Source organism: Nestor notabilis, unplaced genomic scaffold (assembly GCF_000696875.1).
Source record: "Nestor notabilis isolate BGI_N333 unplaced genomic scaffold, ASM69687v1 scaffold23375, whole genome shotgun sequence".
Classification (NCBI taxonomy): domain Eukaryota; kingdom Metazoa; phylum Chordata; class Aves; order Psittaciformes; family Psittacidae; genus Nestor; species Nestor notabilis.
The window spans coordinates 24,951-40,885 of record NW_009929187.1 but is presented as its reverse complement, the minus strand read 5'-3'; the positions used below and the strand labels follow the sequence as shown (position 1 = coordinate 40,885).

At 37.7% G+C, this 15,935-nt stretch overlaps 1 protein-coding gene across 1 annotated transcript; it reads left to right on the top strand.

The window, feature by feature from the left end:
* Window positions 1-2,529: 2,529 nt before the first annotated feature.
* Window positions 2,530-13,803, top strand: OSGIN2 (oxidative stress induced growth inhibitor family member 2). Its single transcript, XM_010014875.1, has 5 exons — window positions 2,530-2,680; window positions 7,297-7,433; window positions 9,704-9,895; window positions 10,520-10,611; window positions 12,503-13,803. Exons 1-5 carry the CDS (start codon window positions 2,614-2,616, stop codon window positions 13,548-13,550), a joined length of 1,536 nt encoding a protein of 511 aa, XP_010013177.1. The 5' UTR covers window positions 2,530-2,613; the 3' UTR covers window positions 13,551-13,803.
* The last annotated feature ends 2,132 nt before the right edge of the window (window positions 13,804-15,935 follow it).

Sequence of the window (15,935 nt, the reverse complement as noted above, 5' to 3'; positions counted from 1 at the left end):
GAGGGGACGGAGGTGTCGCCCGGGAAGGTGTGGTGTGACCTTGGGCAGCGCGGAGGCGCAGCGCGGGCAGGGAGGGAGCCGGAGCCTGGTGATGCTCGGTTTCGCTTCGGGGTTGGTAGCGCTGCCCCCTCGGAGAGCCCGATCCCGACGGTCATTGCTCTGCTGCGTTACTTATAAAATCCCCAGCGACCTGACAGCATTACATTTGTTTCCCAAAGCGTCAACTTGAGACCAAATATGAATTCCTTTTATATAACGAGTTTCCTGTTAACGTGTTTAGAATCTAGGTGTTTGACAGAATGTAATACTGGAGGTTATTTGGTATGACCAGTATAAGCTAAGCATCAGCTTTGGGACTGACTCATCTGTGTCTCACTTGCATCTCTGCAGGACTAGAGCTGTAGGTATCTTTACCAAATCCCCACCACTGCAAAGCTGTCTACCGTGAGGGTTTTATTAAGGTAAAAACTTACGGTATTTGGTGGCTTTCAGTGCTGTTCAGAGGTTAGGAAGATGGTGGCCCCTAGCTTAAGATCTTCTTGAGTTGTGTTATATTGTTCCTGCAGAGGAAGAATGTACTCCTGACAGCAGTCCTTCTTCTGCTTTGCATGCGCAGTAGCTGAGAAACTGTGTGTTGTATGCAGATATTTCTATGCAAAATTACATTCTGAAACAGTTGGGTAGTTTGTGATACACTGTTCGAGCTTCACAGAAGCAACTTTTTTATTGTTAAAGATTCTATTGTAACCTACAGCACTGTGCAGATATCCCATAAAAGAGGCTTTGAAATGTTTCTTTTGGTTTTTATCTTCCAGCTAGCACAGCAAGTATATTAAGACCACCCTAAACCAGGCATACTTCCTTTAAGCCTGTCTTTTGCAAAGCATAGGATAGTATTGCCTTAGTTAACTTTGAGCAAATTCTGGAGAATAATGTAGTCTTACTTGTACCAGCCTAAAAACGGAGGTGAAAAAGCAGTGTGGTAATTAGATATCCTCTCTCTGCCGCCTTCTTGCCTTAATCTAACTCGCACTGTTGTATTTTATGCGCCTCCAGGATCACGAAGTGCTAATGTACAGCTGTACTCAAACAGTAAGCATGTAATTTGCAAACTTTCCTTGTAGTTGTAGTACAAAAAATTCACATGTCAAGTTCTTGCTTTCTGAAATAAATATAAACTTAGAGTAGCTCCCCACCCTTTTTAACAAGGAAGTAACCACCGGAGAGGTGTTTAACAGCATGTGCTAGTGCTGTTATTACTGTACAGCGTTGACTCTAGTTTACTTCCAACTTCCCCATTGAGGAAAGGCTCTCTAAATACATAGCGGAACCTTCAGTGTTGTGGGAGTTGTAGGACCATGTAGTGTATGCAGCTTCTTGAAGGCTGTGGGAATTGGATCAGCATCATATGCTTTTGGTCCTGTGTAAAAAATAACTCCTAAAATACTAGAATAGCTTTAAGATACAGAGATTCTTAGGCAACAATTAAGAGTACTTTTATTTATTAATAATAAAAATTCTACTTGTAAGAGAAAAATATTTAGATCAATTGATTGGGGTACTTTTAATTAAAAAAGATAAGTCTTTGTTATGAAGACTTACTAAAATAAGTTCCAGTTATAGGCGATCTTTAATTTACCCGTGCCTTTCTAGCTGAACTGATGGTGCATGCTTCTTCAATGACCTGGAAAGGCTTCAGAAAGGGCTTCTAAATAATTAAACAGCAAACAAGATAAAACAAGTCTTCGTAGTCTAGAAGCACATTTAGATGGTGAAGAGTTATGAGAGAAACCTAAGCAGATGCTGCAGAGAAAGGACTGAGAAATTGAGGAAAATGACTCGGGGTGAAAGCAGTCTGCTGCGCAGTAGCTGACCTGGCTGCATGGCGATTCCATTTCGAAAAATGTGGTTTTTTAACAGTGGCAAAATGAGCTGTGTCTAGGCCTTACAGGGTTAACACTTTTCTCCGTCTTCCTGCCACTGCCAGTTTTAACAAGCGTTACTTCTACCCAGAGGGAAATTTGTTGAGGTGAAGTCCCCTGTGCTGCTCAGCGGTAAGGAAGGGATGGCAGCGGCTGCCGTGGTACCTTAGCTGCTCCTTCGGCCTTTGGCTGGCCTTAAGGATGTTAATTGGCTAGGCAGTGTGTATCTCTCCTCTTCTGATGAGGATAATGAGGAATGAGTTCTGCTGTGTGTGGGATCGAAATAATGTTTGTTGGTTATACTTCGGCTTTGTAGAAACCAAAATTAGAAATCTGCATATCTGCAGAGCCATCTGTGTCTTATTGTTATCCTTCTGTAGACGTCCTAGGAGAAAGTAGACTTTTAAAAAATCTTCTGTTAGAAAAGCCGTGCTGAAAACTAGAATTCTGTAGTTTGGATGTAAGCATATCTGGTTTGGTCTTGGTTTTGCCAATTCCGTAGCTCTTAAAGTAAAACATCAAAACTTTATTTTTGAAAAGAATGTTCTGACAACAGTTCAACTGTTTCATTGTAGTTTCCTCCCATCTGTCCTTCTTAATTAGAAGTTACAGCAACCCTGAAGCTGAAGGGCAGCTTTTGAATTCCTTTGCCCAGTATTTTGGTGACAGCCTCGGGAGGAAGATTAAAAGAATGCCTTTAATCGAAGAAACTGTTCTGCCTGGGGACTCCCTTCTTACTCTGCCTGTAGTGGTAATAGGTGAGTTTTTTCACTTTTAAGATTCTCTGTCACTGCCTTCATAGACCTGTTGCATAAAGTCATTTACCATTAAATAACTAATGTTTAGCATCCTTACAGTGAAGATGTTTGTTAGCGTAATACAGTTGTTATGATGAACAGCCCTACCATAAAATTGTGTTAAGGAACTTACTGTTGGAGTATATTTGAATTCAGAATTGTGCTTTGAAAAAATGAGCTGCATTGTTTGGCAGAAGATATGTGAGCCTTAACAGAAGAATTGTGTTGATCACATTAAGGTTTCATTAATGCAGTATGTCTACTTCAGCTTGTGTGGAGGTTGTTGATGGTGCACCAGTATAAATTTTTGGGCTCAGATGGGACATTGAACGTAAAATGTATGCTGTGTGTTGGTTAGATGCTAACCTCTCTCATTAATTGCCTTTTTCTTTGTTGCATCTGTCATGTGTGATTATTGTCCCGTCTTTTCCAGAATTAATCCAAATCAGTTCAACCTGTTTAGAACAATAAATTGTAGTTTTGATTAAATAGTTAAGGGCTTGTACTTGTAAAATCTTACTTAATGACAGGACAGCAGAGGAAGCAGGCTCCTTGGGTGTGCAGCTTAATCAAGAGTGCCAGGATGATTTGTATTGGGCCAAGGTTTTTCAGCAACAGCTGGTCACCAGCTTCTTACTGCCATGACTTGATGAGGGGATAAAGGAAAGATCTGGAGTAAAGGAGGTTTTCAGTAATCTAGTCCAAAGCTGTTGGGACTACAGCAAACCAACAGCTATAACTATACCTGCAAACAAGCAGTGATTCCAGAGAATGATGTTTCAGTGTAAGGCACTCACACTCCACAACTTTGAAAGGCTGGTATTTGTACAGTGCCTGTTCTCAAAGCTATCTTCATGATAGCTTAAAATAGTGCTCATGTAATAGGCTTGCATAGATGTGACAGCCGTGAATCATTGGCTGAGTTCTGCATCATAGTTGAAGAGCAACAGTTTCCTGGCATTTTGTCAACCTTAGTACAGGTTTGCCATATGGTTAATGACTCAGTTTTCACTGTTTAGTTTTGCAGACATGCATTATGCAAATACCTGTGCTCAATATGTCTTTTGTCTAGAGCACCTTTCTATGTGCTGACATCAAGTGCAGCTGCCTTGAGTACTTTTCCTTGAAAAATAAATACATTCCCCAAATGCTTTTTTACACATTCTTGAGACACTTCTTCACATGCTGATCTTCTCCATTGGCGGCCTATTATCACTAAGTCATTGGCTGTCTGAAGAGCCTTATAAGGGATCTAAGATGACTCAGTAATGTAGTAGAAGAATAGAAAAATAGTCATCCTCCCACACACATACTTTCTCTACTCCATGTGATTCTTGTTTAGCTGGAGTTAAACATACTCGTAGCTTCCTAGTGCCACCATCTTCTCATTGCACTATTTTATCAATCAGAAAGAAAAAGAGGGTACATATGTAAGCAGTTAACTTAGTGATGGAACAATAACTTATGTTCCCCTTTCTTTAACTTTACCATTCCCTTTTACTTTACACGATGCCTGATTTAAGATTTGATTCTAAGCTTGTGCTGCATGTTGTACTGTGGTTCTGCATGGAGTACTAAGCTGATGTGGTAATGCTAAGAAACTTCCGTGCTGTACTTGCCTTCAAGAAATTGGGAAGAAATGGATACATGCCTTTTGACTGGGTTGGAATTGAAGAATTTCATGCTGGAGCTCTTAATCCTGGAGGTTATTCTGTGCTAAACTCATCTCCTGTACTAGTTTTGATCATTACTGTGTAAACACAATGTTTTAAGTTTTCATCCAAATAAGAAGGCTGTTACAATGTTTGAAGTTGATTGTTTGCTTTAAATTTAGATACATATGTAAAGATGATTGTACTCTAGTTCACTGTTGATCAGGAGAAGCTTCTGTTACTGTTAACTGATCTTAAAGTGAGCAGGGCCGTGGAGCTTGGGGATATATTGATTGTATATCTAAAGTTTGTATAATCTCTTAGTATTGGAGGCACTGTGTGTGAATGAAGAGAAAACTCCTCAAGTATATATTTCCCATTTAAAAAAGATTACTTCCCTTCCTTCCCCTCCCCCCCGCCAAGGATTTTCTGAGAAAATCATAGCAAGTCTAATGGCAGACCTTGCAGCTGAACCTTCATTTTTTATGTCCTTGAGGGCATTATCCACAAGGGAATTTCTTTACTCTGCTCAAAAAATAGGAACTGGGTTTGGATCAGTTCTCTGGATGGTCCTAGGGAAGTGGCCAGTGACAGTAATTCACTTTGACATTATCCCATCCTCAGTAATTTTGCTGGCCTTTGTTTTGGCAGCTTTTGTTACCCGTTTGGCTCTTTTTATTCTTATCCAGTAGGAATTATCTTTAGTGTGGAATACTTGGATATGACACACATTTTTCTCTTTCTGTTGTGACTAACTCCCTTTACACCCCAGAAGGAAAAAAAACCCCCAAAAAATCCAGCTATGCACTTGTAAAAAGAAACAAAAACTGAGATATAGTTCTAAAATAGTTAAGCATTCCCAGGACTGAGTAAATTCTTATGAACTATAGGTATGATTACAGTGTTTTCACAACTTCATATGATTTTGTTATGGATGGTTTCAGTATATTGCTAGGCTTCTCTTTCACATCCATCTGATGTGGCAAGTGGGTGACAGGAGGGGCTTGTATCTGTTATAAGCTTCAAATTCCTGGGCTGAAGTGTACGCAGCCATCTCACACTGATCTGTTTGTAGGAGTGTAGAACAGTGTGAGAGCAAGGAAGAGCATTTTCACTGTCTGAAAGATTCTTTACAATTGTTTTTGTAAACGGCAAAATAGGAATCCAAGTGATTTGGGGAATAATATAGGCAGGATCACCACTGTTTAAACCCTTAATTACAGAAGAAGATCCCAGTGACAGAAACTCACGGCTTTCTAGAGAGTCTTTTACCCGTGCTTTATGGTCCTTGGAGTACACAGGTGCTCTAATGCCTCTATTTATGCCTCTATTTTTGCCTCCATATTTAGGTGCAAAAGCTAGATTGTTTGGCAGGAGCCATTCTCACATACTTATTTGGGTTCTAGGCCTTCAGAGAAAATGTCCTTATTGAAGGTTTCTTGCAGCTTAGCAGTCTTAGTCTTTGAAGAACTCCTCTACAGTGAGCCTACATGATTTTCTTTGTAGCCCATGGCTGTGACCGGTCTATGCACACAGCACTGTAATAAGATATGGAATATACTGCCACTGGAGACCAGAGTCATGAGTATATTCTGGTGGAAGATGAAAAATAGGTCTGATGTATGAAGAGACTGAGAATAAACAGGGTCTCAGCAAACTGATGGGGCATTTAGAGCCTGGGAAACTGGAAAAGAGAGAAGAGACAGGCATTGGAAAAGTGAGATTGTTAACAAGGTGATGGAAGTAGTGTGTGCTAAGGTGATGGGAAACAGGAAATTGGCAGATGAACACTTGAGGTCAAAAGTTGAAACAGTAGAAGGTAAAAGCTATCAACCTAACAATGAGCACTACATAATAACCATGAATAAATTAGAAACTTTATCTTTAGTCCAGAATTTGAATACTGTGTAGGAAACCATGTGTACCACTCTAGATGGAAAACAAAGACAAAATACTCAATAGAACCTTATGAGGAGAACACTGTGCTTTCATTCAGTTAATGAGGAGGAAGAGCTATAGAAATAACAATGCATAGTTACATGTTTAAATTCTGTATCGTAGCACATACTTTCTGACTTCAGTTTTCCCTAGCTTTTGATGTCTGACTTCGCAATGTGAACATTTATTTCTGTATTTGCATGTTGTAAATATGGTCCCCTACTTTGTTTAATACTAGTCAAATAAGTAGAAATACCTTATGGTAATGTTTTTGGACCATCCATTTCACACCTCTAATAACATTCTGAAAACAAGTTAATCTACTAAAATTGCAACAATGCATATAGATGAATTATAAAATGTTACAAAAAGGATATAGAAAGATGTTTGAATTGATATTGTTGCTGAACAATGAATGTGGTCTCACATGAGTGTCGTGTACTTTACCACTTATCTTACTGTATCTGTCTTCACTAAGCTTTTACGCTGCTGTTGTGCTGTCTGTGTCTTCTCTGACTTGCATCTTCAGCTTTCTGCTTCATTTTGTGGGTAGACCTGAAGAGCATACGCTCTAGGTTGTCTTTCTGTTTTGTGTTTTACAGTACCCAGTGTAAATGGGAATGCAAAGTTGTAAGATGGCAATAATTTTCAGATATCATTGTGACTGACAGACCAGATCTTACCATCAGACTATTTTCACACGAGATTAGGGAATTTGAGATACTAAATTATGAAACTCCTATATATGCATTTTGATTTATGGTGTAAACAGTCCTATGTTTCTTGTTATCTGAAAGAGATTTTGCTCAGTTTATTTGGAGGAAGTTCCGGTGGTAGGCTTTATTTCACTGCGAAGTTTGTAACCTGCTTTCAGTCAGGCAGTATTGCGTTACACTACTTTATACGATTTTGTTGCTGCTTATTTAGTGACATACAAACTTAGTTTATTGATGTTTTTACTAAAACAGTAACTTATTTATTTAATAGGAAATGGACCTTCAGGAATTTGTCTTTCTTACCTGCTCTCTGGATACAGGCCATATTTATCTCCTGAAGCTATACACCCAAACCCTCTTCTACATACGAAATTAGAAGAAGCTCGACATCTTTCCATTGTGGATCAGGTAAGGTTCGGTTACCCTCCTGTCTAGCTCTTTTCCTTCTGGAAGCTGGATTATGAAACAGTAGACTTTCTTTAATGATCCTGTTTAAAATGCTTTTACAACTTACGTAAGTAGTGCCATAGATAAGAAAAAGCTTGATGTTCTCAACCCACAAAGAATTAGACCACAGTGAAGCTCGGTAACAGCATGACCTCAAACAACTAGATTTTTCTCTTGGCCTCTTTTTTTCCTATGTGTAAAATAGAGTAGTGTATACCTTCTTCAGTGGCTTGTAACAAATTATATGTAGGGCACTTCAGGTGAAAAGCAGTGCATTTTATAGGAACTGCTTATCCCCCAAAATTCTGCAGATTGCATTGCAAAGAACCAGCCTACTTACCCAATAATACATTAATAAGTTACTTTGTTATGCTGATAATTTAAATAAAAGCAACTCATGACAATTAGATCCAATCCTGCGGCATGTGGTTGTTTTTGTGGTTATTTTTGTGGTTCTTGAGGGCTCTTTGTTTGTGGTGTTTTTGTTTTACAAACTGCCCTTTGTTAGGTTCTCATTACATGCCAAAAGTGTCTAAAGCACCACTTGTCAGCGAGTAGCTGATGCAGGAATTACAGCTTTCAGATCCTAGGATGTTTGGGCTCTATCATCAGGTGACACCTGCTGCTAACATAGTTCAAGTACACATACTTCAAGTTAAAATCTTCCTAAATAGTACAATTCTTATTAAGACGTCATTATTAGTAACATTAGGGGCATATATCCTCTATAAACACAATCCATTTTTCTCTTCTGAACAGTCTGTATCCTTCCTGTTTGTGTTACGGCATGAGGCAATTGTGAGTGCATGCTATGCTTGTATACATCCAATTTTTCTGTCTGATTTGATTAGTTAAATCATCTCTGTTATTTTTATCCTCACTTGTCCATTTGTTTGCCATTTTATCATTGTTTTCTACTCACCTGACAATACTCCTGACTGATTACTCACAATGCTATCACTAACTGTATTGCCTGTGTGACTAATTTATTTGAAATACAGACATGCATATGTGTTGTAATGGGGAAGTAGGGATTAGCTTTGTTTGTTTGGTTATGGTTTGGGGTTTTTTTTCTTTGGTTGAAGGTGGGGTTTTTGTGTTGGTTTTGTTTGTTTGTTTCTTTGTTTCAGTGCTCTGTTGTTTACATGTAATGTTGACATTAAGTCTCAAGGTTTATTTTTTACTATATGGGTGGTGAGGCACTGCCACAGGTTGCCCAGAGGAGCTGTGGCTGCTCCATCCCTGGCAGTGTCCAAGGCCAGGTTGGATGGGGCTTTGATCAGCCTGGTCTAGTGGGAGGTGTCCTTGCCCATGGTAGAGTGGTTGGAATTAGATGATCTTTATGGTTCCTTCCAACTCAAACCATTCTAGAGTTACTTGGTTTGGTAAGAGAGTAAGTTGCCTAAGCTTTTGGCCACATATGTTTCATGTACGTCATCCTCTCCTGACCACCAGATATTTTCCCAGTTTTGAAAGCAAAATGTTTTGTCAGCAGAAAGTGGCTTTATGGACAATTCTTTCTTTTCCCTTAAAATATTTGCTATTGCATTGTGAAATTTTTAGAACAGAGCTGGTTAATAGATACTGCAATGTGAACATTTTTATGAAGCTCTAGAAACTGTTCTCAACATTAAGTGCTTAGTACAATAAGCCTAATTTTTAATCAGTTTTTTAAAGTAATACTTACCTCCATTATTTCAAATTATACTAAAGTTACTGTTGGCACTACCTAAGAGCTGTCAAAGGAGCTTTGCAAGGAGCTTTTGCTCCTTTGCAAATTAAATAAAAGCTTGGTTTTGCTTTTTTAGATCTTCAGATGTTTTTAGATACCGATTTTGCTTTATCAAAATGAGGCTCCTAGAAATACTAGCAATTCTTTGTTAAAAGCAGTCTGCTATCTATAAACATAAATGTTACTAGGTTGCTCTGATCTCTGAGTATTTGTTCCTGTATTTCTTTTTCTACAATGAATTTCAAATACTGACCAGCCCCAGTATTACTGTGTTATTAACATATAACTTTTAAACAAGTAAAACATATTATTCAAAGTTACAGAAGAACTGAATCATGGCAGTTTTTCTGGAAAGTGTTTTGATTGAATCTTTACATTAAATACTTACCTCTACTTTAATTAAAACTTGTGTTTTCTGTTGAAATTCAACTTTTGTACATCAGAATAGCATGATGAACAGTAAAAGTTGCATGAACATATCACTTTTTTTGTACTTTAGGATCTGGAATACCTGTCTGAAGGTCTTGAAGGTCGCTCTTCAAACCCAGTGGCAGTGCTTTTTGACACATTGCTTCATCCTGATGCTGACTTTGGTTATGACTACCCACCTGTTTTGCACTGGAAGCTAGAACAACATAATTACATTCCCCATATAGTGCTTGGTAAAGGACCACCTGGAGGGGCTTGGCATGTGAGTAAAAATTTCATATCACTTCCATGGTAACTTGGTGATTTTGTGGTTTGGGGTTTTTCTTAGTGTCAAAGGCTGGTTTAGATGATAATGGCAATTGCAGTTTCAACTGCTCAATTACTAAAGCCAAAATATGCTGGGGAGAGGGGAAAGGAAGGAAAAAGTTGTGCTTTACTTGGGGATGTGTGACCATAACTGCTGTCTTATGTGGCATTTTTATTAGCTTAAATGTGATGAATTATGAGGAAGCGTATTTTCTATGACTTTTTTTTTTCTGTTGTCTGCATTGTTTCCATGTGCTTTTACACAAAGTATTAAATCTTAATGTGATCATATTCTGTTGGTTTCATATTTTTTTTTCTTCCTGTTTTGTATTTTAAATAACTTGGTTTTAGTTTCTCTTTCATTTGTTCTGTCTTCTCCTTCTGCTTTATTAGGTCATGTAGCTGCTTATTAAAATAGTACCTAACTATGACATGAAAATAGTTCATCAGCACTTCATGTAATGTCCTGGAATTGTGTTACATTCTGGTATTGAGTACAATGAGGTGAACTTCACTGTGTTTTGCATAAATGTATCGGTTGATATGCATCTGGTCGTGCATCTTGGGTTTTTCTCCACAGTCCATGGAAGGCTCTATGCTAACAATCAGTTTTGGAGACTGGATGGAATTGCCTGGCCTCAGCTTTAAGGAGTGGGCAGCCAGCAAACGCAGGTAAAGATACTGCATAATGTGTTTGGGAAATCTAGTTGCTCTAAGAATCCAAATAATGTTATTTTGAGAACTGGAACACATTCAAACTTCATTGTTCACAAGAGAGCTTCTTGTTTTGTTTTTTACATTGTCTGATGGCACTGGAAATTACTCTGCTGTGTGTACTCCAATGGAAAAAAATGGACAATGGTCAGCCAGAGTAATTGCTTTGAGTGCATAGAAAGCCTGCATACTAGAAGGTGATGTGTTCTAGCAGCATTTCACAAGGAAGCACTGTTACTGTAAGCAGTTTTGGTCACAGCTAAGGGAAGATTGAGGGAAGAATTTAAGATCAACTGAAGTATTGAAAGTTCCTCTTTCAACATGGAAGCAACTTAAGCTGCTATGTACACTAGCTTTCTTGTAATTTAGCAAGTTGTGTATTTCAGTATTTGCTTTTACAAATATTGAAAAGGCAAAGTTGCATCATCTGTAATGTTGCTATCTATATTTTAAGAGTATAATTCAGTATTTCCCAATGTTATTTTCCAGTGGTAAGTTTACTGGAAAAAATTTAGAGAATGAAAATTACCACCTTGTATAAGCTTGCTGTTTTTACTTCAGTTATACAATTAGTTATAAAGGTCTGTCAGCAGAGGAACCTGGGAACACTACATAAGCTTTTTCTGAAATTTTAATTTTTCTGACTTTGTTCTAGCAAAATTAAAGGAAGTTGTTCTTGTATCACATATGGCAAAAGAAGCAGAATTACTTGGGCATATGTCTTTAATGGCAGACTGTTACTCATTTCAGGACACCACTTACAGTGAAGAAACCATACCTTTGTCCTATAACAGCTTTCTTAGATAACCACAGTAATCTTGCATCCTTATCAACTGAAATCCCATAAGCTGCTTATTATCTGAAGCTAATTTGTTTATATTACAGCTTTCAACAATACTAAACCCAGAAATGCTGCCCTGTTATACTACAATTAAATAAACGTATTTAAAAGTATTGATGATAATGAAAACTTTGAGTCACATGAAATAGTTTCCTAAATTTCTTACTAACAGATGCGGCACTGTTGCATTATCCTCTTCAATGAACCTCATCAGGATTTGCAGAGTAGTAACCTGAACATTTAAAAGCACATAACTTACCTTTTTAATCTATGAGAATGAGTCGCCCAATTTGTTGTAAATATGCTGTTAAGCATAATTCAGTGGCAAACCTGATGTTCAGTACTGTTTCTTTTGTCTTCTTCCTAGAGCTTACTTCTAAAGAAGGCAAAATTCATGCACCTGTTCAAAATAATTACATTTTCAGCTTAATTTATAAATGAGAATGCAGTAAACGTAAGAGAAGTGTAGATGTAATACCAGGATTGCAGTGCAGAAATGTTTTTTAGTGGACACTTGGACATCATAACCCTGTTTACATAGTTGCGTTAAGGTTCTGTATCATACTTGCTTTGTTCATTCCTGTGACATGGAACTTAATCTGATACTTAGTGAACTTACCTGTGCCCAAGGGAGAGGTCTTCCACAAAGTCTGATGAAGAATACTTTACTCAAGTAATGTATCAAATCTGGACTTTCAAAGTTAGCACTTAACAATTGCTATGATATTTAATTAGTCATATCCCAAGTCAGTTCATTCTCACTGAGTACAAATCTAGCACTTCACATTGTAAAGAATTACAGCTATTAAGAAAAAGTTAGTTTGTCTTGTATATCAGGAGTCAAGAGAGCAAAGAAAACAAATTGAATGTGTTTAAAGATACTAAGGTCAGTGTCAGTTACACTGAGTAGATTCAATCGTCTTAAATTTGACTGTCTTGTGGTATGTCATATATTCAGGTTACTGATAAAGTCTATATATTAACTGGAACCATTCGATTTTGTTTCAGAAATATAAAGAGTGATAGAGTAATGCCAGAGGAAATAGCTTGTTATTATAAACACTACGTTAAAGTCATGGGCCTCCAAAAGAATTTCAGAGACAATGTTTACATAACATCAGTATCCCGGCTTTACCGAGGAAAGGATGATGAAGACAGAAGTCAACTAAATGAAAATATTTCAACACAGCATTTGGAAATGGAAGACGGACAGAATTCACTGATTAAAAGAAACTGGGAAGTCAGAGGTTATCAGCGAGCAACAGATGGTTCTCACGTGCCCTTCTGCCTCTTTGCTGAGAATGTAGCTCTTGCCACAGGAACCTTTGATTCTCCTGGCCGACTACAAGTTGAAGGAGAAGACTTTCCTTTTGTCCTTCATTCTATGTCTGACTTTGGAGCTGCTATCAGCAAAGGAAAGTTACGTGGGAAGCCAGACCCTGTGCTAATTGTGGGTGCTGGACTTACAGCAGCTGATGCCGTACTTTGTGCCTACAACAACAACATCCCAGTAATCCATGTGTTTCGTAGACGAGTTACTGATACAAGTCTAATTTTCAAACAGTTACCTAAAAAGCTTTACCCTGAATACCATAAGGTCTATCATATGATGTGTACTCAGTCCCATACTGTGGACTCTAATCTACATTCTGCTTACACTAGTTTCCCTGAACACAATGTACTTTCCTTCAAACCTGAAATGAAGTGTGTTCTTCAGAGTGCCTGCGGACTGAAGAAAATTTTGAAGTTTTCTGTAGCCTTAGTTCTGATAGGTTCTCACCCAAATCTTTTCTTTCTTAAGGACCAAGGACATAGTATAGGTCATCACTCTAATCAGCCCATCACATGCAAGGGGAATCCTATAGAGATTGATCCATACACTTACGAATGCACTAAAGAAGCCAACCTCTTTGCTTTAGGTCCTCTGGTGGGAGACAACTTCGTACGGTTTTTAAAAGGAGGTGCATTGGGCATTGCACGATGCTTGGCAATAAGGCAAAAGAAGAAACATGAATTGATTGAAAGTAGGGATGGAGGAGGTGATGGGGTACCATAAATGAGATGTTAGAAACTCTCACATACAGAATTACAGACATAGTCTAACAGAACACTCACTGGCAGCGAAAGTTGATAGCAGTCACATTTCTGTTGTGTACAAGTAACATACCTGCGCTTGTATTGCTTGGTAAAGGATGCTGATACTACAGTACTTCACCTTTTCAAAACACAAAAAATCGATCTGCTGTTACAACTGATCTCTACTCAACTGGAATTACTTCCAGATAAACAGAAAATGAGACTAACTTTATTGACCTGCCTGTCATCTCTTGCTCAGCTAAAAGAGCAGACTTCCTCTGGGAAAAGCAATGCCTACCAGAGTGGCTTTACACTTTATAGTGTCAAATGTGAAAAATATTCCTACTATGAAATTAAAATAACTTCTTCAAGCAGAAAGCTTGCTTAGTGCAAAGTGATTCTTGGTCCCAAAGCAACTGGAGCCTTCTGCTTGAAACAAGGGTTTTATTTATTTGCCATAGTAACACAGTAATACTTGGGATGAGCCCTTAGTGAAATGGGGTTTACTATAAGAAGGATTTCTGTAAGCATGAAGTATTCCTCAACAGTCATAAATTACCCTGTTTGATAATTGGAGTAAAAGAATAAGCATTCCCATTTAATCTTTAACACATGATTTGACACAGTCTGTTAATGTTTTTTTCACATCATGCCTAGAGTTGGGTGAGTGCAGAAAGACTAATATCAGATGTTCCCCTATGGTGGTATGTACATTTCTGAGAATACTCATTAACGTAAACAATAAAGTACTGACATAAGTGCTCTTATTACAGTGTCAATATAATGGATATCTAGTGTACTACTGAAGAATTTAACGAGAAAACTTCAGGACTTTTGCTTCCTAGCTCAGGAAGACTGAATGGGATCACTTGACCAGTGAAGGTTGAAGGTTGGCGATAGATATTCTCATCTCCATATGACCAAGTGTTGGTTATTTGTCCTTTATTGTTTTTTTTAGAGCAGTGCATAACACTCACACTGTTTTAGCCTGCAGATTTTGAAACTTGAAAACGAGCTATATCTCACAGCTGGCTGAAAATAAATAAACCAAACGCAAAACAAACACACTGTAGTTCCTGTAAATCTCAAGGCCTGTTATGAAAGACAAAGACTTAACTTGTTCCTACCTCTGAATTGAAGTTTCACCTTTCTGTTCCATAGTAATATAAGCCCTAGGTTTCATTTGCTGGGTTTTAGAGTAGGTAGTTTACCTAAACACACTCATGGGTCGTTCACCGTAGTGAAGTAAGCAACAGCTAGTTAGAAAACGTAAGTTATTTTCCAGAACTCTCAATAGACAAAAGTGCTTGGTTTTAACCAATTTATTAACAAACATCTTAATTCAGGTCGAACGTGACAGAATAGGTGTTACTTAATATTTTTTTAAATTTTTTTTTGGGGGGGGGGCTTTTTAGTTTTGAAGAATATCATGTTAGGTATTGTGTTTGCATGATTAAAATCTCCATATTAGAACTTGGACAGATTTTAAAAAGGAAATTAGGCTTAGACTTTGCAAAACTGCTAGATCGTGCTGGTTTTCCAGCTGTCTAAGAAGTTGTGGATACCTTTATGCAATAAATGCCTGTTTTCTGTGCCTACTGAATTGTGGGGTTCTGTGGCTACTGCAGGCCTTTATGCACCTGAGTAAGTTACTCATGCTTTGGACTTAGAAGCTGAAAAGATAAAGTATGCAAGGTTTAAAATGACTGTGTTTTCAGTGGATGTCCAAAGAAATTTATGAAATGATGCTACTGCTACTACTGAAATTTAGTTTAGAGCCAGCTTAATAGCAGAAAAATTAACACAAATGAAGCAATGTTCATATTAATTTCTGCATTGCCTACGTGGTTTGATTTAACCATGCATTGTCAATACTAGTTAAGATACTTTTTGATACTGATACTTGAGCTGGGTTTAATTATTCTAAATTCTAGGCTTATTCATAATTGAATTGAGGTTTTATAATTTACCTTCTTTGACAGAACCTGTATATATAAATATATCCTAAGCCTGTGATACCTAATAATTTTAACTGAGAATCAGTGTTACAAGTGCTAAATACTTCATTATGGAACTTCATTGCAGTTCGTATATTGGGAATACATCTGCGCTCTGATTATATTCTTTCAGTTTTGTGTCAATATAGATGTCTAAATACAACCTATCATGGCATGTTACTGCTTTTTATTTGTCATGTGAAGTATTTAACATACCAACAAAACAGGAAGCAATTTATCTACACATTTACTTTGCAAAAGGCAAAATAGCTTCAAACAACCAAATCTCTAGCCTCAGCTCTTGCAGCTGCTTACAAGCCGTGTGTTGTAGCGACAAATTGGTAGAAGAGATACTCATCCTGTTACTA

Bases quoted from the DNA above. Each gene is read 5' to 3' on its own strand.
- OSGIN2 (XM_010014875.1), top strand. From the start codon at position 2,614: ATGCCTTTAATCGAAGAAACTGTTCTGCCTGGGGACTCCCTTCTTACT. The intron at 2,681-7,296 runs GTGAGTTTTTTC...TTTATTTAATAG, and splicing joins TCTGCCTGTAGTGGTAATAG to GAAATGGACCTTCAGGAATT. The intron at 9,896-10,519 runs GTGAGTAAAAAT...TTTTCTCCACAG, and splicing joins CACCTGGAGGGGCTTGGCAT to TCCATGGAAGGCTCTATGCT.